The 26,349-nt window shown below is 39.8% G+C and overlaps 1 protein-coding gene across 3 annotated transcripts; it reads left to right on the top strand.

Moving 5' to 3' along the window:
• The first annotated feature begins 158 nt into the window (after positions 1–158).
• On the top strand, positions 159–25,656 carry zmp:0000001167 (protein phosphatase 1 regulatory subunit 12A). 3 transcript variants are annotated; one of them, XM_066669034.1, is made up of 25 exons: positions 159–491; positions 12,283–12,413; positions 14,305–14,423; positions 16,103–16,259; positions 17,003–17,147; positions 17,238–17,312; positions 17,729–17,811; positions 18,386–18,588; positions 18,702–18,814; positions 19,203–19,400; positions 20,617–20,711; positions 21,037–21,123; positions 21,536–21,634; positions 21,715–21,795; positions 21,928–22,018; positions 22,208–22,327; positions 22,801–22,897; positions 23,002–23,081; positions 23,166–23,222; positions 23,507–23,529; positions 23,620–23,686; positions 23,781–23,885; positions 23,981–24,031; positions 24,401–24,451; positions 24,568–25,656. In XM_066669034.1, exons 1-25 carry the CDS (start codon positions 192–194, stop codon positions 24,652–24,654), a joined length of 2,715 nt encoding a protein of 904 aa, XP_066525131.1. In that variant the 5' UTR covers positions 159–191; the 3' UTR covers positions 24,655–25,656. The 3 variants fall into 3 exon arrangements, with proteins under 3 accessions (XP_066525131.1, XP_066525130.1, XP_066525132.1); XM_066669033.1 differs by having other exon boundaries at positions 22,208–22,336; XM_066669035.1 differs by lacking the exon at positions 19,203–19,400 and having other exon boundaries at positions 22,208–22,336.
• The last annotated feature ends 693 nt before the right edge of the window (positions 25,657–26,349 follow it).

Genomic DNA, 26,349 nt, shown 5'->3' with positions numbered 1-26,349 from the left:
ACTGTCATTGTTCGCGTTTTGAGTTCTGAATGCTTAATGTCTCAGTGCGGGTAAACTTCAGGAACCGAGACATCAACTCGTGAATCAGAGAACCGGCTCTTTTGGGACCGACTCCCTGCTCCCTCTCTCTCTCTCTCTCTCTCTCTCTCTCTGAGTTGATAAATTGAATTAGCCGGGAGAGATTGTGGAAGATGGCGGCCACTGACCGGTCCCGGTCCGAGGCTGCTAAGCAGCGGCGGCAAGAGCAGCTGGCGCGGTGGCGCGGCTCGGAGACCGACCTGACAGGAGCTCAGCTACGGAGCCGCGCCGACGCCGCCGGGAGCTCGAGCTCCGGCCATGGCTCCGGGCGGCGGCCCAAGGTGCGGTTCGCCCAGGGCGCCGTTTTCATGGCCGCCTGCTCGGCCGGAGACAGGGACGAGGTTGCAGAGCTGCTGAGACAGGGAGCCGATATCAACCACGCCAACGTGGACGGACTCACCGCACTCCACCAGGTACAGACCGACCACAACTTCTGTCTGAATGAGCCCCTCACTCTGACTGACCCCGGTGTTCACACAAGTTTCTAACTGTCCCTGACCCTACAGAGGTAGCTCCCTATTAGGTTTTCCAGTTCCACCTTAAATAGTGCAGTACTAAACCTGGCACAGTACCGACCTCAGAATTAAAGTGCTGGACTTTTTTTTAAGGTGGAACTGAAAATTCGGGAATGGTGGGAACTTTAGTGTGTGTGTGTGTGTGTGTGTGTGTGTGTGCTGCGTTTCGAGCTGCTGTGGTCTATAGAGGGAAACCACTCGGTGAACTTGGCCGCTGTATGGTTTTATACAGACAGAAAGAATAACATTATTAACACACGAACGAGAAAAATGTCTTTACTGTGATTAAATGTACATTTTTATAATGTAACGTTACAAAAAGGGAGTGAAGTAGTTACACCCAGAGAGAGAGCGGGGGACATTCTTGCTACTGCTCTCCTCTCTGCTGCTGTCGAGGCTAATGTACAGAATTATGACCTAAAGCACACACAGGCTCTTTAATCGACGTTGACATCGACGTGAAGACGTTTTTTTTTTATGTTAATCGCATTCTTCGCTAACGTTTTACGCTTTCACCACCATTATTTTTCTTCAGAATAGACCAGTCCTCCTCAACAACGTTTACGGTTGTCACTTTCTTTTTGTGTCTTGACGAAAAGAGCCGTGACATTCCCTTCCTTTCTTTCCTTCACACTTCAGACAAAGTGGACTCGGGTCCAAAATAAACTGCAAATACTGCCACTTCTCACAAAGAAGAAGAAGAAAATGGCTCCTGAGTTATTTTCTTCAAGTTTCATGCTACAATATACACACTGTTAGCTGCCTGTCAAATGTGGAAGGCAATAATGGATATGGCTGAATCTGAAATGTGAACATATGAATTTCAGACTGTTGTGTTTAAGACCTGGCCCACTGCCTATAGATTTGATCACAAAGTGGTTTCCCACTTGCCGCTGTGGGACAGTGTCTGACACACCCACAAGTCCCATTCCTCAGGTGACAACCCAGGGCTTGACTTTGAAGAACAGAGGCTATAATACACATGTGCGTATATAATACAGTAGCAGTAAATGTCATGTTTTATCAGGACATTCAGTATGGATTTTTTCATAATTTCTGCGTGACTTATTTGTTTAATATGTAAAGACAGACGTTCAGAATGATTTAATGTGAAAGGCTTAATTTCTGGGGGAACTTGCCAAATTGGGATAGGAATGAGAAGAGTTTAATTTTACAGAATTCTGTTACATTAAATAGCTGTGACTGCTCTGCTTTATGTCAGAGGCATTGGTTTACAAAGTTCTGGCCAAAGTTCCTGTTTTTCAAAGCTTTCCCTTATAGATATGCACTGAGATGTTGTTGTTCTTGAATAGATGGATATTTCTGTTTTACACATTGTGACCCCTGGTTCTTATCATTACTTTACGCTGTAAAGAAATATCAAATGATATGTTTCTGTTTCTACATTTAACTATTTGTACCAAATCCATATCAGAAAATAAGCAAGACCTTGTTTACGTCTCAGTGATTGAATTATTGAAAAAACAAAAAACACAAAGCATTGGAATTCCCCCTTTTGGCTTGATGAAAACTACACTCAAGTGGGGTTAGTGGTTAATGGTAGAAGCGTATGCTACTGGAATAGAGCTCCTGGTTTTAGTCCCACTGATGTCATGCCTGTTGGGTGGTTAAAACCGGCTCTGTGGAACAAGTTGCTGGTGTGGAGTCTGGAGCCTGTAGGCCATTGCGAGCTTATGGGGAGGGTAAGCTCAGAGATGGCTCAGAGGGGGGATGTGTCCGGCAAGGTTCATTTGTTTGGTTTGAAATTTGTGTTTTAGTGTTGATAACATGGAGCATGAATTGCTGATTGTTCATTTGCATAAATGATAGGTGCTGCCAGACTTCACTTTAGGCCTGCTTATTACATGTAGACGTCCAAATGCCGAGAGGCAAATCAGTGTCCAGAAATGGCTCTTTTGTGGGCTGGCTGCTCAGACATACAATGCTGTGGCTGAGAACCTCTCCCATGGAGCATTCACTCAGCTCTGTGTTCTCAAAGAGAAAGTTTGATTATACGCTCTGTGCAGAAAAGTTAACAAGCTATTCATGAGAACAAAATATTACAAACCAAGCTCTGTGAATATAAGGTGTGTGTGTGTGTGTGTGTGTGTGTGTGTGTGTGTGTGTGTGTGTGTGTGTGTGTGTGTGTGTGTGTGTGTGTGTGTGTGTGTGTGTGTGTGTGTGTGTGTGTGTGTGTGTGTGTGTGTGTGTGTGTGTGTGAGAGAGAGACTCTGTCACATTGTGTATATGTGGTAAGTCTTCTCTTTACTGTGCTCTGGATAGAATCAGTGTCACATCCTGCCACAGACGCTAAAGTTTTCTCTTTCTGCACACACGTGTGTGTTTGTGTGTGTGTATATATATATATATATATATATATATATATATATATATATATATATGCCTCTCTCTCTCTCTCCCTCCCCCTCCCTCCCTCCCTCCCCGGAGTTACAGAGATGGTTTGGCTCCCAGCAGTCATCCTAATGTAAACAGAAGTTGTGTCCACCGCTAAACAGAGATGAGCCTCTGATTACGCGCCAGTATTCAGGCCCTCTGTGAAGAATTCTTTAGGAGCTCTAGTTAAAGGCCACTGTACAGTTAGTTTTGCCGAAAGTGAAGGTGGTAACCTGTATCAGACGTGGTCAAGACCCTTAGCTGACACTGAAGCCTTTCTTCATGTAGCAGCATCATGTTCCTCAACCATTGTGCTGCTTACACCCAAGAGCTGAAATAAGAGTGTTATATTGGGGTGTAATTATTACATCGCTGCTTATGTTTTATAAGTTTTTACCTTGATTTCCAGACCTGCTGTTGAAATGTGTTAATTTAATAACCAAAGTGTTGCAAAATAGCACTTTAAGTTGTACAGCTTCATGCTGATGTTTTGTTCAACTTTATTATTTATATATTGTACATCATAATGGCACAGAGACTGATCGGACTCGCTAGAATTATGACCTGTTAAATATCTATTAATCAATGAAAGGCAACTTTTGTTTGGAAAAGATCGCAGATCAATTTTTTTTTAAATCTGCCATGATTTTATTATATTTGCATAAAAACTACATGGACAATGTCATTCTGTCAAAGTATTGCATTTTGTTTTTCATCAAACGATTTTGTCTTCATCCAGTGCACTCCCAAATGTTTATTCAGATTTTGAAGAGTTAATTCAATCACTACTTACCATTTCAGTTTTTCCTTTTTATTTATTATCTTTAATATATATATATATTTGGATATGTCTAAAGAAAAAATGGATGACAACCTGACTTGGGTTGTTAGCGCTAATGTTCTGATACATTAATATTATGTTTTGGATTATCTTATTCATAGAAAACCTGTTCTTATAAAATGTATTGGTTTGTAAGAATTCAGAAAAACTCACTGTGGTGGTAACTTACTGGCTCTGAGGTGGTACCCCCCCAAGGGCACATCTTCAGTTCTTTTAGTTAGGGTACATAAGTAGCACATACCTATTAATTGTAGATTTTGATTTCATACATCTTGTTTCACATTCAGGATTTAGAGAATGTAGTGTACCTTTAGGGAACAAAACTGGACTTTAAAACCACTGGTGTCATTTTCAAGGTGCATTTTCACTCTCTGTACCATTAGTGAATAATAAGGTACTTGTACAGTTTGTTTCCTTTCTGACAGTGTAAGAGATGCTTTTTCTTGGTACTTGCAATCTCCCCAACTTCCTTTTGAGGTGATGACAAAGACTGTGGTTGTAATACACATCAACCTGAAAGGTATGCAGCCACTGAAAGTGAAAGCATTGATTAACCACAGTGTGATGTTCCATTTAAAATGAGGTTTGTTTTTTTAAACAGAGAGGGTTAAGCTAGAGGCAGAAGACTGTACTGTTTTTGTTGTGTGAATGAACATAGTGGGAATTCTGCCACACAGGAAGCTGGAGCCATGGCCCCATCAGCTGCCATCACATTAGCATACTGAAAAGCAAGAATAGGTTGATTCCCTCCATAGAGCTCTTAAACAGACAAAAACCACTAATGAGGGGAGCACTACAAACAATGGCTCTAAAGCGCACCACTTTTGAATGCTGCCCTTTTATTCATCAAAAAATGTAAACAGCATTTTTATAGGGCTATGGTTTAGATGTTCTTGGTGGTTGGGGTTCAAATGTTCAGCTATTTTTGTGTGTCTGTGAATGGGTGTGTTGTGTGTGTGTGTGTGTGTGTGTGTATGCGCATGTGTGTGCATGTATCTACAGTGCTGTCTTAGTAATTGGGCAGCAACAAAGGTTTTTTTGCTGTGCTCCAGCATTTTGGATTTGAAATGACACATTGACTTGGTTTTTAATTCAGAATGTCAGCTTTAATTAAACTAGGACCCTTACATTTTAAAACATATCTTGATGATTTTAAGGAATTTATGAATTAACATGATTTTTTTTAATTATACTGCAATTAGAACTAGCTTCTAAATCCATATCTCGTCTTGCCTGCAGTGTTTATCCTACTGCTGCAAATGGTAGCCACATCAAGTCAGATCTTGTCAAATCTGTTGTGACAACTGCACAATTATCTTATTGAGGTATCATACCATCTATGGACATTTCCTCGTGTTTTAGCCACTGTTCTCTGGTTTTCTATGGTCTGTATTTCTGGCGCCGTTTTTGTTAAATTTTCATTGCTCCTTAAAGGGGTGTAATTCTGTTATTATGCTTATGTTATAATTATATCAGTGGAATACAGCCTTAAAATGACAAAGTTATTCCTGGAAAAATGTATTGTGTACAAAAATATAGGCCGGCTTCTGTGACAGGCCTATATCAATTAAGCAAATGTTACTCTGTACAGGTTCCTTTCTAATCTGCATCTCCTGTGACTGGGTTTGCTATATTTACCTGTGTACTTGCCCGTGGTCCCTCTGCTAGCCAATTGAGTAAAGGGAGGTTGATTAGACAGACCCCACTTATAAGGCGTACTGTAGGGCCCACAGCTAGCTTATAGGGAGGGGGTGTCTTGGTCATACCCTGTAAAGAGATACACTGTTGATATTCCTGGACTATTTACTAACCAGTTATGTTTCTTTAAGGCCTTATCTCATGTTGTTTTATGTCCTGTTAGGTTTTGTAGTTATTGGTTTTAATTGTATTTATGAATAACTGTGCAGCCTATTCCTATATGGTGGGCACACCCCATGGATTCCATGGTTCACTCTGAGGGCAGGGCCAACCATATAAGAAGAAGGGGAAACGTATTTAAAAAAGACTAGCTGGAGAACACTCACCGCAGTCCAAGAGGGGGGCCACGGGTTGAGGAATAGCTTGGAGAAGGAGTCCCGTGGTCTTGCGACCTGGAACCATACTAACCTTTACTGTATCAGAGTCAGGTTTACTGCTTTAACTGTTTATTTTCATTTCAGTTTTTGTTTGTTTCTGTTCCGTTTCATTTCAATAAAATTGCTCATCATTCACAAGATCCCCAGGAATCATCGTCTTTTCCATCTACACCCATCCTCATTCACACTCGACTACATCCCGGTGGCTTCGTGTCTCCTCATTGGGATTTCGGCGAAGCGTCGTCACACTCCTCCGTAAAAGAATTTTGTCCTAGAGTCAAATCGGCTTATTCTTGTCTATTATAAGCTGTTGTCATCTTTGATACTAGTATCTATGAAAAAAATCTTTTGACAATTTACGATCCTCTTCTTCTGTCTTTAGTGATCTACCAGACTGTTTCCTTTTGCTAAGCTTTCCAAGCTGTGCTTGGTATGTATCAGAATGTTCATTTTCACAGGCCTACATTTTTAAGTAGAGATTGAAAATAGATTGATTTGATTGATTGATGCTAATGTCCTTTACAAAATCTGTTAGCTTCTCTTGCATAAACTTCTAACACAGCTTATAACAAAACTTGTCCAGTACATTTTGGTCCTCCTTATATGTAAAGATTACATATAAAAGCCATGTACCTTGCATTTCAGAAGAAATTCAAACACAGGCTATTCTCATCCGGCAAGTGTGTGTATGTGTTGAAAATGTATTTTATTATTATTATTTAAACATCTATACTATGAATCTATATTTAATTGTTTCAAATCCAGTATGCTGAGTCTAACAGCAAAATCTGTTACTATATAATTATTGAGTGTTTGCGTACATATACATAAACGTGATTGTGTGGTCATGTGTTTGAGCTTGAGTTTGTTACTTTGGGTGTTTATATAATTGAGTGACTGTGTGTGGGGACGTGATTTATATGTGTAAGTATGTGTATGTGTGTGTGTGAGATCGTTGAGTGCTCTATGGTGGTACATTGTCACCCACTTTTACTTACTGTCCATCCCTCTCTGACTTTTGTTTTCTTGTTGCCTAGAAACAATGATTAAATATAGGACTATGCCCTTCAAACTTTCCATCTCTTCTATCCAATGTGTCGCCTTCCTTCTCTCTTTTTCTCTGTCTCTCACGCTCTCTTATGCTTTCTCTCTTATTCTTTCTCATGTTTTCTTTTGTTCTTTCTTGTCTCTCTCTCTCTCTCTGTTGTATTTTTATTTAAGCTCTCTCATGCACTCTCTCTTTTCTTTATTCAGTTTTTGCATCTGTCTCTTCTCTCTGTCTGTCTTCCTCCCTTCCCAGTTGTGTGTTTTATTTTTTAGTTAGCCAGTCCCCTGTGGAACTGGAGCTGGAGGAGTTTTTGGTGAAAGGATGGAAAAGAGGTCCTGGAAGTGCCCCCTGCTCTGGTGGGATTTTCAGTGAGAGGATGGAAAACATTCTTCAGGCAGCACAAGCGCCTGTTGTCAGAGGCAAAGGCCAGCCTCTCTGAGTCACGCACTCTCTCTCACACACACACACACACACACACACACACACACACACAAACAGAACGCACACACACATGAATACTGAGTGACCCACTCAGGCCAAGTGGAGAAATTCACACCTTCATAATAGAGAACAACTCAGTGTTCTCAGTGCAGAGAGAGAGAAAGGACAGTATTATGTTCAGATTTCTATAGGAGCTGTGTGTCCTCAAGGAGGTACGCCACTGGGTGAAGTTTACTTTATTCCACTCGCCACTGTAAATATTTAAAGATACATGCTGCTAAAGATGTGTTCTGTAAAACAGGATGGTGTGCTTTTTTTTTCCAAATGATCCCCAGTTCACTGTCCTTAATCTGTTCGTTATAACCTGTTTGTTAACTAAATTTCGGCTAATTCTGTTGACTGATGAAATATTAATGAATGCACTGAGGGACATTATGCTTTATTTAAAGCTGGAGCAGGTGATTTGCCTTAAATCTTTTTGTTAGAGGCCTTTTTCTTGAAGAACTCTTTGCATCCTGATTGCAATTAAAAAATCTATTTGTCAGACGAATTAAATGAAGGTTCCTTTTTCCATATAAGCTATAGGGACCATATAAAACCCGTCCAAACATTTCATTTACAACAAACGAAATGACTGAATGGCTTGCGTGACGGTCTACAACACAACTCTTCTCCCAATGCAATGCATACTCCAGGCTTGTGCAGAGAGACTCACCTGGAGGCAGAGAGCGGTGCAAAGGCTACGGCTAAACACAGAAAAGAAGGTCTGATGTAGAGAAGGTTTCCAATGATAAGATGGATAAACCCAGTGGGCAGACCAACATGAACAGCAGGGTTGTTCTTTCATGTGAATAAAATATGAGATAGGTGGCTGGTGTTTGAAGGCAAGGTAAGGTCTCTATCTCCCTTCACACAAATCCAGAAATTTTCCAGGATTTACCGAGAGAAGCTGTATGTTTGAACGCAAAGTCCCGCAACATTTGTCACAGACTTTATCTGCTAGACCCCTAGTAAAGGCTCCGGGTAAAGTCAGAGTCAGCGCTTGTGTGAATAGAGCCAGAAATCCTCCACAATATCTCCTGCATGCACCCCATCTTTAAATGGACCACTCTGGGACATCTCCGGCCCTGATATGCTAGAGCTTCTCTGTAGTTATGTGAAAGGGGCTTCTGTGTGACTTATTAAGCAGTAGCATTACTGTTTTTGGGAGGAGAAGTCATGGGGTACATTCCATGGGATTTCTTCAAAAATCTGGCTTAAATTTTGTAGTTCATATAAAATCATCTACTTCAGCTTCATTAATGAATAAAGAAAGTATACCGTGTCAATGATGCAAAGCACAATCGCAGTCACAAAATGTGAGCGGGTATGTGAGAAATAACACCCTTTGTGGTGCTTCTTGTAGCTGTGAGTGCGTTACTAGCTCCATGAATTGGTTCACATCTAAAAATTAATAATGTATTACATACATTTTAGGCAAAAACCTAATGTTAAAAAAGAATGACAGTAAAATAATGTAGTTAAGTTTAACATTATATTTCAATCTAAAATAAACATATGACAGTGGTTCCCAAATCGGGGTGCAGGCCCAGTGTGTGTCTGTGTGTTTGGCAGGGGGCCTCAGCGAAGGCAAATGAACGTCACTTTGTTTGTATGTCACTATTAGTAATTTCACTCTAAAATTGATTTCTCACTAGGGGTGGGAGACATGGCTAACATTAATATCAAAATATTTCAGGATATTTTAGCGATAATGATATTCTTGGCGACATGACAAAGACGCTGGGGCTTCATAAACTCGTTAGGCCATTTTCAAATAAGCAACAACAAGGAAAAAACAATATGTAAACATTTGCTTATTTTGTAAACAACAGAAACTTACCAAGATTCTGATTTTGTGTAAAATAAATAATGTAAAATGTAAATCTGCCACACAACCAAAGTGCAAAAGGACTAAGTGTGTGTGCATATAAACAGCAATGTAAACCAATATACAAAAAAGTAACCTTAAAGCTTCACAGTAATTAAGAAGGCATTAACATAATAGATCTTTTTAGTCAGTGTAGTTCATCTGCTTGGGTTAGAACTCATTGGCTGTTGAACTCACAGCATTTTTTATTTTCCTCGTCTACTACCGGGTGCTTCTGCTTGAGGTGGAGAAACAGATTAGTTTTGTTTCCCCCTTTTGTTGCTACAGGCTTCTTTTATATCTTACAATTACAGTGGTTTGTTGTACATCTGATATTTGTTAACCAAACCAGCTCCACACGACTGAAATCACTCCCATTCCACCGCAGAGCAGCTTTCAACTATACTTTACACCTAAATGACTCACATAACGAATGTATGCCATGTTACGCATAACGGCATGACATCGTTATGTAAACAAGTTAGAATATCACTATTATTATTTTATTGATTTTTTTTTTCATTGTTTAAAAACATATCAATATTATCACAAATTATATGAAAAGACACAGCCTAGTTTGCCACTTTACAAAAATCTATTCAATTAGCAGTTTTATATTAATTATATTTTTTAAAGTGCCATTGGAGTCTGGAAGTAAAAGATCTGCATGTGTGTGTCGGAGAAGGGGGTTGATTTTCAAAATGAATACTTGAAACAAGACTAAAATCCAAATATGTACATAACTGTCACTATTATGCTTTGTCATGGAACTAGCTAAACAGACCAGCTGTTAGCTAAAAAAAAATATATTTTTTAACATACATATAGCTTTAAAACTCCCATCAAAACATTAAGATGAAGTTGCTTTTATAACAAATATCACCAGCTGACTCGCTGGGAAATGTGTCACAGTGTTATTTTCCATATGTACAAGGTTTAATCTGCTATATGGTCTATTTATAGTATGAATACACACTTTACAGGTTCTGAGGTACCAGTTACACACAAGTAACGTCTAGCCTCAGGGAATCCTGTGTACTTGACTTTCCACCACTGAACACCATATAGGTCCATTGTTAGAGGAATAGATTATGAACAGCTTTCTATCTCGGTTTCAGTTTTATAAGTTCAGGACAAGTAATGTTGTCCAAAGGTACACACTTAAAAATGAAGGTTCTACAAGTGTTCTTTATTAAAGGAAATGGTTCTGTATACAACCCTGAACATTTGAAGAACCTTTTGCATGATTAGTGCCATATAGGACCCTTCTATAAAAGATGCTGTATAGAACCATCTTTGGCAAATAATATTTTAATCATGCAAAAGGTTCTTCTAATCAGGGCTGTATATAGAGCCATTTCCTTTAATAAAGAACCCTTGTGGAACCATCATTTTAAGAGTGTAGCATCAGTTTCGTGCCAGCTTTTTCTGAAATTGATGTGTGACTTCTGCCCTTGCAGCCTCATTTCCGCTTTCTGTCACTGTAAACACATCTGTCAAAGTTATTTTGCTTGGATTTACTTTACAGACTGCTTCTCCAATTTTGCAAGAAACAAAGGTGTTACCAGACGTGTGCAGCACTGGACCGGTCGATTGAGTCTCCCAAATTTCATAATTATTTACAAGCAGCTACCTTTATATGTTAGTTAGCAATAGCTAAATTTGTTCTTAATATAAATTAACTAAATCTCTTTGCAAGTCCTGCTGCCATCGGTTTAGAAAGCTTCAAAGAGAGGGAGAGAGATGCTGTTTTGCGTTAATCTCATGGTTGGTGGTAGGACTGTGTATGTGTGTCTGTGTGTGGGTGGGCAGGCAATCAAAATCTTCCAGAGGGGCACTTAAATAGTGTAAATCGGGCAGTGCCAAAACACAAGAACCACCACTCAAGTACTTGCGACGTGTTTACTTACTGATGGCTTAGTATGAATGTACACATTTCCATATTATTTTAGCCTGTGAAGTTCTGTAGTGGTTTTTGTTTAGAAGCCTCTCAACCATGAACTGATCTGCTATTTGCAGCAATCCCTTTAAATCATCTTGTCAATGACTAATTACTTTTCATGCTGCCGACAGTAGTTGAAGCATTCAAGCATATGAGAAGCTGAACCACAGCCCCTCATGGGAATAGAGTCGAGGAAATATGGACTTCCCATGAAGCAGTGGGTTACTGTCTCTAAAGACATTGTTATGGTGATATCATCGTGGAAGTCCTGATTAGTTGTTTATATGGTCTTATTCCGTGCCAGAGTCTATCCACGACCGATAAGTGTTACTGTGTGTGTACACGGAAGGGCAAGGGAACAGGGCAGTGGCTGTATGTGTATTTAACCTGTGTCAGAAAATGAGTGTTATACAAGTGTTTGAAGGGAATTGCCACAACACTGACAGGAAATGTCATTTTAATTCTTAGTACCATGTAGTATTATGCTAATAAAATAATTGTCTTTAATTTCTCTGTACATTTACCTCTCCCAAATTAGGAATGGGCAGTTGGGTTTCACAGTTTTAGTGCATAGTTTTATCATTATCATAAAACCGTTCGTTAAGAGCGCAGTGACAGAGTGGATCAAATGACATCATTTGACTGGCTGAGTTGAGTGTTTTCCTGCGCTTGGCAGTTAACTAGACAGGCAGTTATTAGTCATGCTTACCAGTCAAAACCTACATGCTTGAAACTCATCAAATTTAATTCAGAAATACCTGAATATTCTGCTGTTGCTTAGGTGGGACTAATTGTTTTTCATTTGAGGCCCATAATGGTTGCACTCAGAGCATTCTTCTTTAACACTTTTAATGAATGTTGTAGGAACAAAACAAGTATTTGTACAGGATGTATTTAAATATATTTTAATGTATTAGTATAATTAAAACACAAATAATGCACTATACTTAAGTGAACTGCTGTAGATCTGTCTGAAATTAAGAGAATTTTATTTTCTCACACACACAATTTCTCTCTTTCTCTCTCTCTCCCTCTATAGGCTTGTATTGATGAGAATGCTGAGATGGTGCAGTTTCTTGTGGAGAGTGGCAGTGATGTAAACAGAGGGGACAACGAGGGCTGGACTCCCCTTCATGCAGCTGCTTCCTGTGGATTCATCCAGATTGCTAAGTAAGTGTGTGTGTTTTTATGGTATTGTGTAACTTTGGGGGTGCAACTCAGTCGAATAAATTTGTGCCCAAATGCACTAACTAGAAACATCTGCGTTACCACTTACTGAAACGTAGACATGAAACGGTTAACCTACGGGTTTCATCTTGCAATTCCTAACAGTGAATATTCAGTTTCAAGTTTCATTTAAACATTTCTTTTTGAATATTTCACGTATAGTGTCAACCAAACTTATGAACAGTCTCCCAAATATGGACACTGTACCTGTGCAGCACATTATGTGAATTTTTGTTTTGTTCCTGAGCTCCTGAAATCTCATGCCCCATTCTCACACAATCTCTGGAGGAATCTCTAGAGAAACTCTGAAGTGTTGGGTCTGAAGACCCGGGGGGTTCTTTTGCACAGGTACGCTCTCACAGCAGGAGATGAAGTGCATAGAGCAGCACCTGTACAGTGGGCGCAGGAGAAACTCCGGAACATTTCCCATTCTGTCTTCACATGCACAGAGTTGGACTTCACTGGGGGTCTTTATTAGGGCACTCTTAGGATAAAGTCCAGGTAATGTCTGGGACGAATATTGTGGGTGGTTGTATTCACACATACAGCTCTGCCGGGTAAACTTTGGAATAGTTCTGGATTACTGTGCATGTGTGAAAGGGGCATCATTTAAATGTAAGATGACTATGGACGAGATGAAGCTGCTGTCCTTTTAAATACATGGTTTAGTGATTTGATATAATTTTTAATGACAATGTGATTTTACATTAACTGGCACAGCAGCTTCCATTTCAGCATACAGTTCCACATTAAATGGTGCTGTAATTAGCATAATTTCATATTCAAGTGTTTGTTTTCCACCAACTAAATTGTGAAGAAGTTCTTAGCCTCTATCCGTCTTAAACAGAGATCTGGAACATATTGCTGCTCCTAGGTTCCACCTCAAATCATTTAGGGTCCAGTGCATTTTCTTTTGGAGCTATGTAGAATTAAAACCCCCCTTCTAAATAAATAAATAAATAAAAACAAAAAAAAGGACCTCAATTTTGTCATTGGAACAGTGTCATTTCTGTTTGACTCCTTATTTAAATTACTATTCAATCATCAAAATAAATTTTAATTACTTGATTATTAACATATTAACAGCACTAGATAATATTCTGCCATTTCAGTGTTTGCCACAAAGACTGGAACTGCAGTGTGAAACATTTTTAGCCAAAGACCCAGCCTCACATTCACCATGAATAAAATAGCTCTAAAATTACTTTGAACAGTTCAAATATCTCTAAAACCATCCGTATGGACACGAGTAGGAAGCCAGGACAGTACTCTAGGAGGGGAAGAAACAGGCTTGATGATAGAAAAACCTGAACTTAGTGTTGAAATATTAAATCTTTCCAGTTTTGCTCCTAAAAAATATTTAAAAACTACTGGTGACAAATTTTTCTTTTCTTTAAGGAATCATTGGCTTCTTAAGCAATTTTTTCTGTGTCAGTACTTTTCTGAACTTTTAAACACAATACTAGTTTTTTGATAAATGTAAGTGCCTGTTGAAATTAAAAGCCATTTTTGTATATTGTTAATAACATTTAATTCAAATGCTGAAATAAATGTTAGTTTATTAAATTTGTTTGTATACATTGTCAAATAAACCAGCTAATTAATGAAAAAGATCACCAGATTAATTGATAATAAATATAAGTGTTAGTTGCAGCCCTAAATACCCAAGTCATATGCGCATGTCATTGAAAATAATTTTAATTCTTTTAATTCAGTAATGTATCAATAATCTTTTAGTATTAGTATTTTAGTATAATCTTTTAGTGGCTAATTTACGTCTATGTGCATTGTATTGAGTCATTTGTTCAGGAATGTGACTCTATTCTTCTTGCAGGTACTTGATTGAACATGGTGCTCAGGTGGGTGCAGTGAACAGTGAGGGGGAACTTCCTCTGGATGTGGCCACAGAGGACGTTATGCAAAGACTGCTGAAGGGAGAGATTAAAAAACAGGGTGAGAGGGGAAAAAAGATTAAATACACAATTTGAGTAAAATGAAGTGTGTTAAACGTAATCCTTACAATGAGATGTTTTGCAGAAGAAAATCGGAGAGAGGCAAAAAAAAAAACAGACACACAGAAGGGTCATTTGGCGAATGCACACGCCCCATTAATTCACTCATGCACACACATGCACACACACTAAGCTTCACTTTGATTTCATTGTCTGCCTTAAGTTCTACCTGCTGAGTGTGCACTCATTAGAGCTTCAGAGACTGGTAATCAGGTTTACACAAACACGCATATCGACTGCCAGAGCAGTAGTCTTCTGATCTGTGTATTCTGGATTTTATTTAAAGGCAGCCGGTTTTCCAACTTCAAAGAACAATATAAATGGAGGACACCTCCCCCCCCTTATATTTAAGGAACTTCCTGTTATAGATAAACAATTGGACGTGTATATGCGTGCATGTATGCAGCAGGCAGATATGCAGTTCTGAATCAGCAGAAACCTTTTTGTTTGAAAAATTTAGTACCAAACCAATTCTATATAGTTAGAATACCCTTGCTTCCTTTTTCTATATTTCCCTTCTTTCCCTTTTGTCTCTTTTCTCAACCCCCCCCCCCCCCCTTCTCATATTTGTCCCTGTTTTGCCTTGTAACTGAAAACCTCAGACTGTCCACAAAGGACCAAATAGGCAGTTATGTTGCAGCTTGGCTGGAAGCTTCTGTAACAGTGTGCAATTGCACAGCAGTCAAAAGAAAGACTGCAAAAGAAGGTAGTTTATTCATTTATTCTGTAAATAACCCAAAACACATTCCAATGCTCAGAATTTGTTAATACCTGCAACTCTGAATCATGTGCAGCTCTAGTGAGCATGTAGCGGCATGCCAATGTCAGCATTTAAAATTAATTATTGATTTATTTATTTTATTATTATTATTTTGTTGCGCTGAGATTCTGGACATGTCCCTAATCTCTCCAGAGGCGTGCAGTGTTTAAAAATAGGTGCAGCGGTTTACAGACTGTAGATGCTATGTTCTCCATAAAAACCATTCAGAGATTTTTCAAACATTTGATCTTTCTAAACGTTCACAGAAGACAAGCTCAGTGTTTGAATGAATTATTTTGATTTGATTACACATGGTCTTGTGTCTGGCACTTTGAAAGGATTGTGTGTGTGTTGTTTCAAGAAGATTTTATACCTTTTAAAAAGTTGCCATTGTAAGTTGAGAAAGACATGAATATTTTGTCACCTTCACTCTGTAAAATCTCTTAAATATATTATTAGATTCCGGTGTTCTGTGGTTTTCTCACAAGCGAAGGCAATAATGTATTGGTCTAACCTCAAAAATGTATTTGTATAACATCGCTGCAGTGCTATGAGTTGTCTCGCACTGATAACTTCTGATATGATCAAACAACTGACTGAATGTGTTTTTATAATTTATTTTTCTGTAATAGAGTCTTCTGTTTTTTAAATGAAAGGCTGGTGTTATATTTCTATTTCAAAAAGCCAGTAGTTGCTCATTTGTAATTAAAGTTTATAATGCAAATCAAAAGAGGAAAATAAGTCAAATTTAACAATATCTGGCTCTGCAGAGTAAGTGTACGTTCTTGATTGTGAGAAGAAAGTAACTGGTTTAAAGTAAAGGGTTAAGGTAACTGTAACTCCCTCTTCCTCTGTCTCAGGCGTGGATATGGACCGAGCCAGGAAGGAGGAGGAGAGAGTGATGATGCAGGATGCCACAGCGGTTCTCTCAGGAAGTGGGTCTCTGGCACCTCACCCCAATACTCAGGCCACTGCGTTGCATGTAGCTGCTGCTAAAGGCTACATTGAGGTGCTCAAGTGAGTCCACGCTATAACAGGTCATGCTAAGATGTGTTTGGTGGGCACTACAATTTAATATCAGTTATACTTTTTGACTTCAGTCATTATTTACTTACTGTTTTCGATAAGAATAGACTGAAGACTGAAGGGTTAAAATCAATTTGATGCTGATTTTTGTTCAGAAGCACATACTGGTCCACCATAGTGTTAAGACCACCTCCTTGTTTCTACACTCACTGTCCACTCTTTGAGTTCCCCTGACCACACAGGAGCAATTTGTAGTTTTATAATTACAGACTGTAGTCCACTTGTTGCTCTGTATAATTTACCCCCCCCCCCCCCCCCCAAGTCACCTTGTTCTTCCATGGTCAGGACCACCACAGAGCAGGTACGATTTGGTTAGTGGATCATTTTCAGCACTGCACTGACTGATCCACTTGTACCAGCACAACATACAAACTCACTATCACCACATCAATGTCACTACAGCATTTAGAATGATCCACCACCCAAATCATACTGGCTCTGGGGGGGTCCTGGCCATTAAACAGGGTGAAAGTGGGCCAATAATGTATACAGAACAACAGATGGACTGAAGTCTGTAATTGTAGAACTAAAAAGTGCTCCTGTGTGGTCAGTGGACAGTGAATGTAGAAACAAGATGATGTTATGGTTCATTGATGTATAAAGGCTCAAATTTGTCTTCGCTGGTCTAGTTCATTTGGTAGAATATGTCCTAAATTTGTGTCTTTCTGTGGCAGAGTGCTTTTGCAGTGTGGACTGGATGTGGACAGTAGAGACTGTGATAGCTGGACCCCTTTGCATGCGGCCGCTCACTGGGGTCAGGAGGAGGCCTGCACCCTCCTCGTAGAATATATGTGTGACATGAATGCTGTCAATAATGTGGTGAGGACTCTCTCTCTCTGTTTTTTCTCAGGATTTTGTATGTGCCGTTGTTGTATGAAGACTTTTTAAGATGCATTTTGTGTTCCATAGGGTCAGACTGCCCTTGATGTAGCCGACGAGAACCTGGTTGATACATTAGAAGAACTGCAGAAAAAGCAAAATGCAGTAAGTGTGTGTGTGTGTGTGTGTGTCTCCAGTGTGGTGTACCACATAAGAAGTGCTATCTTATCACTTCTCCCTGTTTTATGTTTAAAAACCACTTTCGCTCCAAGAAAAGGTTATCTGTGCTGGAACGCATTCTGAAAGCCAGCAGTTTGCTGTAGCATGCACAGGAAAGTGAGTTGTGGCTGAACAAATCTCCTCAACCCAGCAGCCATATAAGGTCTTCACAATGTATGAGCACAGATTGTGTGTACTGAATTACAATTTCCTATTTTTTTCCTAGAAGGTAATTACTTGCAAGGCTTATTTTAAAGCTGCTGAATCCTAGTGAGATTATGATGGTTGCAGTGGCGTGTGGGAAGTACAATTTAAGCACTTTATATTAGTGGGGGATTCTGATTTATTGTGTAACTCTTCAGATGCGTACGGAGAAACAGAAGATTCAGCTTTCTGTCATTGATACCAGCCTACCCTTCTCTGTGGCACTAGGTCGTACTCGCAGGTAACACACACATATACACGTGTGTCTCAGATGTGGTTTGCATGTTATTTCACCAGCTCTTGCCTAACAGATTGACACAAACTTTAGTTTGCATGTTTAAACACAAACACAGGGATAATGTAACGGCAACAAAACATGACTAGGCACATGGACAGATAAGTGGGTAGAGAAAAAAAACACACAAAAAGAACCCTGAGTGACCTTTACATTACTAGTTCAGGGTTGAACTCTTGGAACTTGAAACCCATAAATTTCCTTATTTTCTTTGAAAACATTTACAATTTTTTTCCTAAGAACTGTGTAAGCTGTCATGTAGAAAGTTTCCATGTAAGCAGATAAGCACATTGACGGAATGTATTGGTACCCCAGTCTATCAATATTTAGTAATTAAACATTACAAAAACTTTAGCTGATCTTGGTCCATACTGGTCATGAACTGAGAAATGGGATGCCAATATCCTCCTCACTGTTTTCAAACTGCCTGCTCACTTATTTGCTTCACCTATTCTGTTGCCCTCACCCACTGGCTGGTTTGCATGTCACTTGTGCTGTGGCGGCCATGTTGCCCCTGCAGGACGTCCATCTCTCGTATGAGCAGCAGAGAGAAAATTACTCTGCATGAGAGAGAGAAGCACCCACCCCCTGCCCTCCAGACACCAACGACTGAGGAGGACGAGGAGGAGTCAAACTCACAGAACCGCTCCACTGCCCCAACAAAAGCCTCCAGCAGCTCCAGTTCTGATGAGGAGAGCGAATCAGAGAGCGATGCTGAGTCAGGTGGCAAATATTAGCACTAGGGAATTTTAATTATGTTTGATTTATGGTACTAGTTGTATAGACATGTTATTTGTGGCTCTGAATTTTTATTTTTTATTTTTGCCCTATTTCAGAAAAAGCAAAAACCAGGGAGTTGATTAACAACTTGAACAACAAGCGTAACATTGCCACTCCTATAACGACCACCACAGCAGCAGGCAGCACAACAGCTAACCAAGTTAAAAAGGTGAGCATGTGGTTTAGACCGCACAAAACATCATGACATTAGGACACTATCACCACGTGCTTGTGTGGTATGAGGGTGAGGTCATACAGGCAGAACAGGACATAAAATGTTAAGCCTCTTTTGTGCTGTATATTCACGAATTTGCATTGTTTATTACTGGAGACCCATTTAATTTAAAAGAGATTAAAGCCAGTGAAAAGAGACCTTGTTGGAGATATTAAGGCAAACGGCATATTTGAATGCGCTGACTCTGGTGTTTAACTGTTCTGGGTAATTTAATTCTGTTGCAGTTCTTTGAATGTGAGATTAACCCACTCCACCTTGTTTTATCAGAGTGTGTAAACACAGCTCACGTGGTACCGCTAAAGGTTCATATTTGTGTGTATAGTCAGAGCCAGTGAGGGCAGCAGTGAGTGAAGCTCCGGGCTTGTGGAGGACGTCTCTTCGTAAAGCAGGCAGCTCAGTGACCCTAGGGTCTTCAGGAGTCTCTGATACAGCCACTGAAAACCTCCGGTGTCCTGAGACAACCACAGGCATGACCCGCTCTGCCTCAAGTCCCAGACTCAGCTCTGACACTGATACAAAGGTAACACTGTAGAATGCATATACATATGCATGAGTACTTGTATTACTACATACACAATGCAAAAGAAAAGTGAAAATCCAGGATAATCAATTTTGCTTTTGGGAGTGCAGCAGAGCAGCTAAAATCTCCATCTTAAGGTCTTCAGAGATGCAAACTGTACTCATCTCTTGCATCAGCAATACAGTCTAATGTTTTCCTTTCCTTTTCTTGTTTTAATAAGTTCTTTTCAAGCACCCCCTGCTGGCATTCATGTTTTGATTCTACATGTTGCCGGTAGTGCACAGTTTTTGTTCCTCACTCTTTAATCAGTTTGCATATTCAAACTGCACAGTTGTCAATATCTGTGCCCTCTAAGCTAACTTGTATGCAAACAGCTAAATATGCAGACCAGCTAAAGTAGATCAATGGATTCAAAGGCTCTCTTGCTAAATGTGTTACAACATGCCCCCGGCTTTTGTCATTTTAAATTCTTTACCTTGTGCTTTCACTTTGGAACAGACGGAATAAATGTGTGGCAGCAGTGCATGCTCTTAGTATTTTAAGACTTGACATTTACTCAAACCGGTTCCCGATGTTCCATTTAAATCTGGATGAATAGGTTCTGGTTATGGTCCTGTGTTGTCACTGATGCTAAATAACTGAGGGCCGGCTTCAGTTTGCAAAACAATACATGCATTGACCATGACATTTCTGCTTGAATCTGAATGGCAAGATCGAGTTACACATTTCACAATCTGTTATATTTAAATGTTGCTGACACATTTCTGTCAATTTATTAAGTGTTTTAGAGAATTTTCATTTACTTTTCACCAAATGAGGTATTGTTTTTATTTTTTTTAGTGAATAAAAAAATCATCCAATGTGTCCTTTAGGTTACAACAGCAAAATAAAAGAATTACATCGTTTTTCTGTCATTTAGTGACTGAAATGATCCAAAATCAAATGAATTCTTCATGTGTTTGGGCGTTCCTATGGTAAACTGGTGTTTTTAGGGCCCCTGTGCTGCATGACCCTTCTTTTGATCTTCATTTCGCAGTTCAGTTGACATCTTATTTATTTATTTAGTTATATAGTCAGATATGCATACAAATTCTAAGAATTTTAAAGGGTCAACAAACTCCTTAGCACAACTGTACATGTTTATATGCCTGCTTACTCTAGTTTTGAACCCTACACATTTTAGTGATTTTTCCCTGCTTTGCCATGTCTTGTGCAGGAGCCCAGGTTAGCCAGAGTCCAGCCCACTCCTTCCAGACGCTTGTTCAGCATTGCAGACACCAACACCAGCACCGCACCAGACAACTCCGGCAGGTGTGTTTGAGCTTTGTATCTGCACATTTTGTAAGGAAAAAAGTGTATTTACTGAACACCCTTGTCTGATCTGTAAGATTCTGGAGAGCTTTATACTCATCCAGCCAGTGCATCCCATTCAATAGCCAAGTTTTTCTGTGAAAAGTATACAAAGTTTTTTGTGTGTGTCTGTATGTGTGACAGAACACCTGTGAGAGCAGTAGGTGGTAGGATTTGGGAATTTAATGGGAGTTTAATTCACTGAAGAAAAAGGGTGTTTCCAGACTTTTTGGACATGTTTGTATGTATTGTGAGATGATGTTTTTGTGTGTTTTCTTTGGTGTAGCTGGCTGAGCCGGAGCTCTTCATATACACGCAGGTTAAATAGCCAGACAAGCAATGAGCCAGCAGGCCAGAACTCTTTACCTCGCAGGTGAGTTATATATACACACACACACACACACACACACACACACACACAGATTCAACAGCAGAAAAATTTGAGGAAAATTCTGGGTTGTTTTTTTTTTTTAAATGTAATTAGCATGTTCACTGTTTGGTTTGAAACAGGAACACAGAATGCAATACATCAGACTATCAATAGGTTTTGGTTGTGTCACAAGACATGGATGTTTGGGTTGGTTTCCATTTGTCTTACCCATGTACGCACAGCTCACAAGCTTCCACACTTAAAATAAGACAACATTGTTAATAATACTCAGCAGCTCTTGCGGTTTAAAAACAGCCTTCTTTAGATTGTGATGTTTATTTTGGTTTCAGCCCTTTGTAAGAAGCCTGTGGATGTTTTAGTTGGGCTGCTCTAAACTGTGTGTGTCTTTCTCTAGCTCTTCTTATGGAAGGAAACTCGATGAACCCTCAGTGACATCTGTCACCTCACAGGGAACCTCGGGACTAGGCCGCCTCAACAATATCGTTTCTCAGAGGTGTGTATGTTTTTCCTGTATGCGTACGAATATGGATATGATCTGCAGTTCACCAAATGCTCCGTTTTGATCTCACATAGACTAGCTCAGGAACAGTCGGAGAAAAAGGAACCTGTCTCCACTACAACAACCGGCGAGCCGGAGACAAAGCAGAGGCGCAAGTGAGTGAGCATATGTGTATGAGGGACTTTTAATAGGTTTGCTGAGGATGAGTTCCAGGCCATATTTAAACCTTGTTTAATTGAGTCAAACACACTCTGTTTACAAAGTTAATTGAGGCCGTGTGTGTGTAGGTCATACCTGACTCCAGTGCGTGATGAAGAGGCTGAAGCTCAGAGGAAGGCTCGCTCCAGACATGCACGCCAGTCTAGACGCTCCACTCAGGTCAGCTTGCTCTAAACCCCTGACCTTTGACCTTGATGTTTACATTCTGCACTGTTCAGAGACAAGTCTGGCATTTTTTTTTGTTTTGTTTTTTTAAATGAAGCCCCACCTTTTTGAATAGGAGTTAAAACAAGGAGGTTTGAGCATATATGCCTATTTTTACGTTTAACAGTGTTGTTTTGTTTCCAGGGTGTTACACTTACGGATCTGCAGGAAGCAGAGAAGACAATAAAGACTGAAATCAAGGGAAAAGAGAGGAAGAAAGAGGAGGAGGAAAAAGAAGGGAAGCAAAAGAAGGGAGAGGAAGGGGTGAGAAAGGTTGAGTTTGTTCATTTAAAATTGTTCATCCATGTTAAGCTCATCTGTGTCTCACTAATAAGTTTTATTTTAGGGCTGCACAATAAAACATTTTTATCGTTTGCAATATTTCCATGGGAAAATATTGTATAATACCAAAACCGATCAAATTACTGTGAAGTAGTTGGATTACCTGCCACATAGAATTAGAAACATTAATTGCTGTACTTCACCTATGGAAAGAAATGAAATATCTCCTAAGTGCTTATAAAACTCACAAGCACAACTAAAAGTGCTTTATCCTCTACTACTGGTCTGCGTCTTTGAAATAAGACTACTGTAAATAAAATAATGACTAATTTCATAAAAATAAACAGCTTTAATTTGACCTTTTTTATTGCCCTAATTTCAGCCCATTTCAGGTCTTGATGTTGATATAATAGTATCTTTTCTCTATATATTTCTTGGCTCACATGTGTGTTCAGGAGGTGAGTTGGAGGTCTCGTATTGCAAACCTTCAGAAGTCAGATCTGCTGGGACTCACACACCCTCCTGGTGCCCCACGACCTGCTGACAGGAGAGGTGACCTTTTACCTTTGAGCCTTACCCTCTGATTACAGACTGGCCGCACAGATGTGTTTTGTTTACCTTTCGTTGTGTTTTTTTTTTTTTTTTCCCCTCCTCAGATACAGAGGATGTGGCTGCTGAAATTGAGCGGGCAAGGGAGAGGAGGAGAGCGAGAGCAAGGAGGAGAGAAAAACTAGAAGTAAGGAGTAGAAGCAGGAGTGTCTTTGTGAAGAAGTTAGTGATAAATAGCAGGACCAAGGTCTGATCTCCTGTGTGTGTTCAGGGTGAAGATAATGAGCCTAGCGCCGAGGAGGAGAGCAGTGGTGGGCTGGACCCACAGGTTTGTCCAGTCAGTTTTCAGGGTCTCTTTGCTTAATGCAGTAATGCAGACTTCCTTAAGCCTGTCCACAGGGACCCCCACTTAGTCCATGGGTTTGTTCATTCTTAGCTTGTGGCACAAGACACATTACTTTTGTATTGGGAGCTGGAATGGAGCATATGGGTTGCTTGGAAGTCCCTGTGTGCTGGGCTGGGAAATATTGCCCATTATTATAATAAAAATTATTTAACTTGTGCTCTGACGTGTGTATGATTTCTTCATTGCTCTGTGTCTCTCACCTGCAGATGGACAGATATTTGAGCAGCAGGTATGACACTGGCATCTTATCTTTTGACCTAAAAATTGGGCTAATTTGAGAACATCTCAGGTAATCTCTCTCTCTCTCTCTCTCTCTCAGGTCTTCAAATCCAACTTTCAATGACTGCATAATGACAGGGGGTTCAAGCATTAAGGATTATAAAAAGGTAGGTGTTTATGCCACAGCTTCTGTTTATGTCCATAAGAGAATATATAAACATTTTGTCATTTCTCATGTCAATGTTTTTGTGTGTACACTAGTTGTTTGAAGATCTGTCTAGAGAAAACAGTCAGCTGCAGACGCAACTACAAGACACCCAGCGAACTATTTCTATGACTAGAATGGAGCTGGAGAAAGCAACACAAGTAAACAAACAGTGGCATATAATTATGCATATTGCACCCTTCTAAACCACTTATCTCATTGATATAATGTACCAATGTGTGTTTGTGTGTTACAGAGACAAGAGCGGTTCAGTGACTGTACTGCTCTGTTGGAGCTAGAGAAAAAGGTATGTTCCTGCAAAGGGTACATGATGCAGTATTTGATGGGAAATGGTTGGGGGGGTATCTAAAATATAATTGTGAGACTGATGTTGAATTACAAGCAATATTTCAGCTTTATATAACAGCTATACATCTTCCAAATGCAAACCTGAACACCTGGGGTATCAGTCTATCTCGGGGTAACCATGTCACTGCTATATGAGAAAGAGTCCTCAGACAACACTCATGTTGTTGTGCTAAAATAAATATTCACATTTAGATAAATATATTCACACTAATTCTCCGATAAATTTTCGGAACTAGCTTTTGTATAATTTTGCCACAGTAAGAGTATGTGTATCTATTTGTAAATCTAGCATCTGTCTATCTGTCAGGAGCGAATGATATTGGAGAGACGTGCAGCTGAGCTGGAGGAAGAGCTGAAGGTAAGCAATAGTGGTAATACTGGCATCCATTTAGTTAATAATATTGTTTATATAATTGATCATTTTACATGTGAGCTTTTGTTATATAAAGCCCTTATTTTGTGTGTATGTTGTAGGTTTTGGGTGACCTAAGAGCCGATAATCAGAGGCTGAAGGATGAAAACGGAGCTCTCATTCGAGTGATCAGCAAACTCTCCAAATAGACACCAGCAGAAAGAGCAAGTGAAAGAATGAAGGGGGGTGGGAAAAACAGAATGAGGGACAATCCACTCCTCCCCCACCTCACATTCTAGTGTGCCAAAGAAGAAGAGAGCAGAGAGCGAGAAGTAAAGAGAATGTCACTTTCTTACGTGCACCATTTAGTTGAACTGCAGTTTGAATCTGATCCATGCCTGTCAGCTTCAGATGCTTGAGGAATCCCCTACTTTTTTTCTGGTGCGTGGGTGAAGTCACCCCTCAGCACATGAACTAATTCATCGGCATAAACTCTTTATCAGTATCGTATTGAGACTGATACATAGAAATGTCCTCACACACTCAAACACAAAGCTACAGGGCAAGGGTTGCACGATATTCTTCAAAATGTGCACAACATTCACACAAGTGTGCCACACAGCCATCAGTACACATTCCACAAGTCTCTGGCAGCTTAGATCTGCAGTACATTTTGCACCTTACATACACTCTGCACATGCACCCTCACATCAGCTCAGAGTAAAGCTGATCTAGCCAGTATGGAGTGTCCTCCTAGTCTGAGTCTCCAACTCTGGGACCACTTTGTTACACCAATCCAGTACTGCCCCAAAACATGGCAACCCTAAAAATCAATGATATGCAATCAATGCAGCTCATGCACACTACACACATCATCGGTGCAGACTTGCAAACGACTGGCACTCTACTGTTGTGCACATGCCTACCATGCTATGCATCATGTATTTTATTTTTCTTACACTTTTATTAAGAGAAAGGTGAAGAATAGAACGCTATTTTCATGTGTTTTGATTGTTTGCATCAGTTCCTCGCCCCTGTTGTTTTGGAGACGAGGAGGGTAACATTGTTTATTATATAAATGGACAAATATTATTCCCTTTGAGATAACGCCATAAAATATGTAATGTGATATTGCTACCCATTTTCTTTCACGGTTTTTTAATATATATATGAAATGAATGTCAGCACTTAATAAAAGGTTGTGTGTGTTTGTAGCTTATGTCAAGTATGTCCTTTTTCATTTTTTTTTTTTTGTTTGTTTGTTTTGTTTTGTTCTTTGACACATTGCTTTGTCAAGTGTCATGATCCATGTTTTCAGATCAGACATGTAGCACAAGTGGATTAAAACTGGACAGGACCTAGAAGATCATTTAGCACATTAGGTAACTACTGGGTTAACCTAAAAGGTTGCCCCTCTCTCTTGCTCTGTCTAGCTCCCTCTCAACCCTCTCACTCTAACCCTCCTCTGTAATGTATGCTTGTGTGCCTGCCCACCAGATGTCCTGCATCGTTGGGGGGGAAGGAGAGAGAAACAGCTGGAGCAATGGATATAACATTCCCACAGAGAGTGTGTGAGAGAGAGACAGACAGAGAGAGAGAGGAAGTCACAAAATGGAATGTGGATAAACTGGGTGCTAACACTGAAACGGTGTACTGTATCACAGCTATTGGTTGTTACGCTGCTTTGGAGAAGCTCGAAAGTTGTGAAAATTTGGAGAGCTAGATATTTACTTCTTTGACAGTGACTCTAATTTCACCGTTGACTGATGCATTTCTTTGACCAGAGAGAAGTATCTTTTGTGTCTCAGAACATCTTGCACATGTACGTTTATAGGCATGCCTGGAGAACTGAATGACCTTTAGGAGTACGCTACCTTCATCCTCATCTGTTTGTCCCATCTGCG

Source organism: Hoplias malabaricus, chromosome 4, assembly GCF_029633855.1.
Source record: "Hoplias malabaricus isolate fHopMal1 chromosome 4, fHopMal1.hap1, whole genome shotgun sequence".
NCBI classification, from domain to species: Eukaryota; Metazoa; Chordata; class Actinopteri; order Characiformes; family Erythrinidae; genus Hoplias; species Hoplias malabaricus.
Note: the sequence above shows the minus strand (reverse complement) of the source record. Positions and strands in the feature narration are given on the sequence as shown.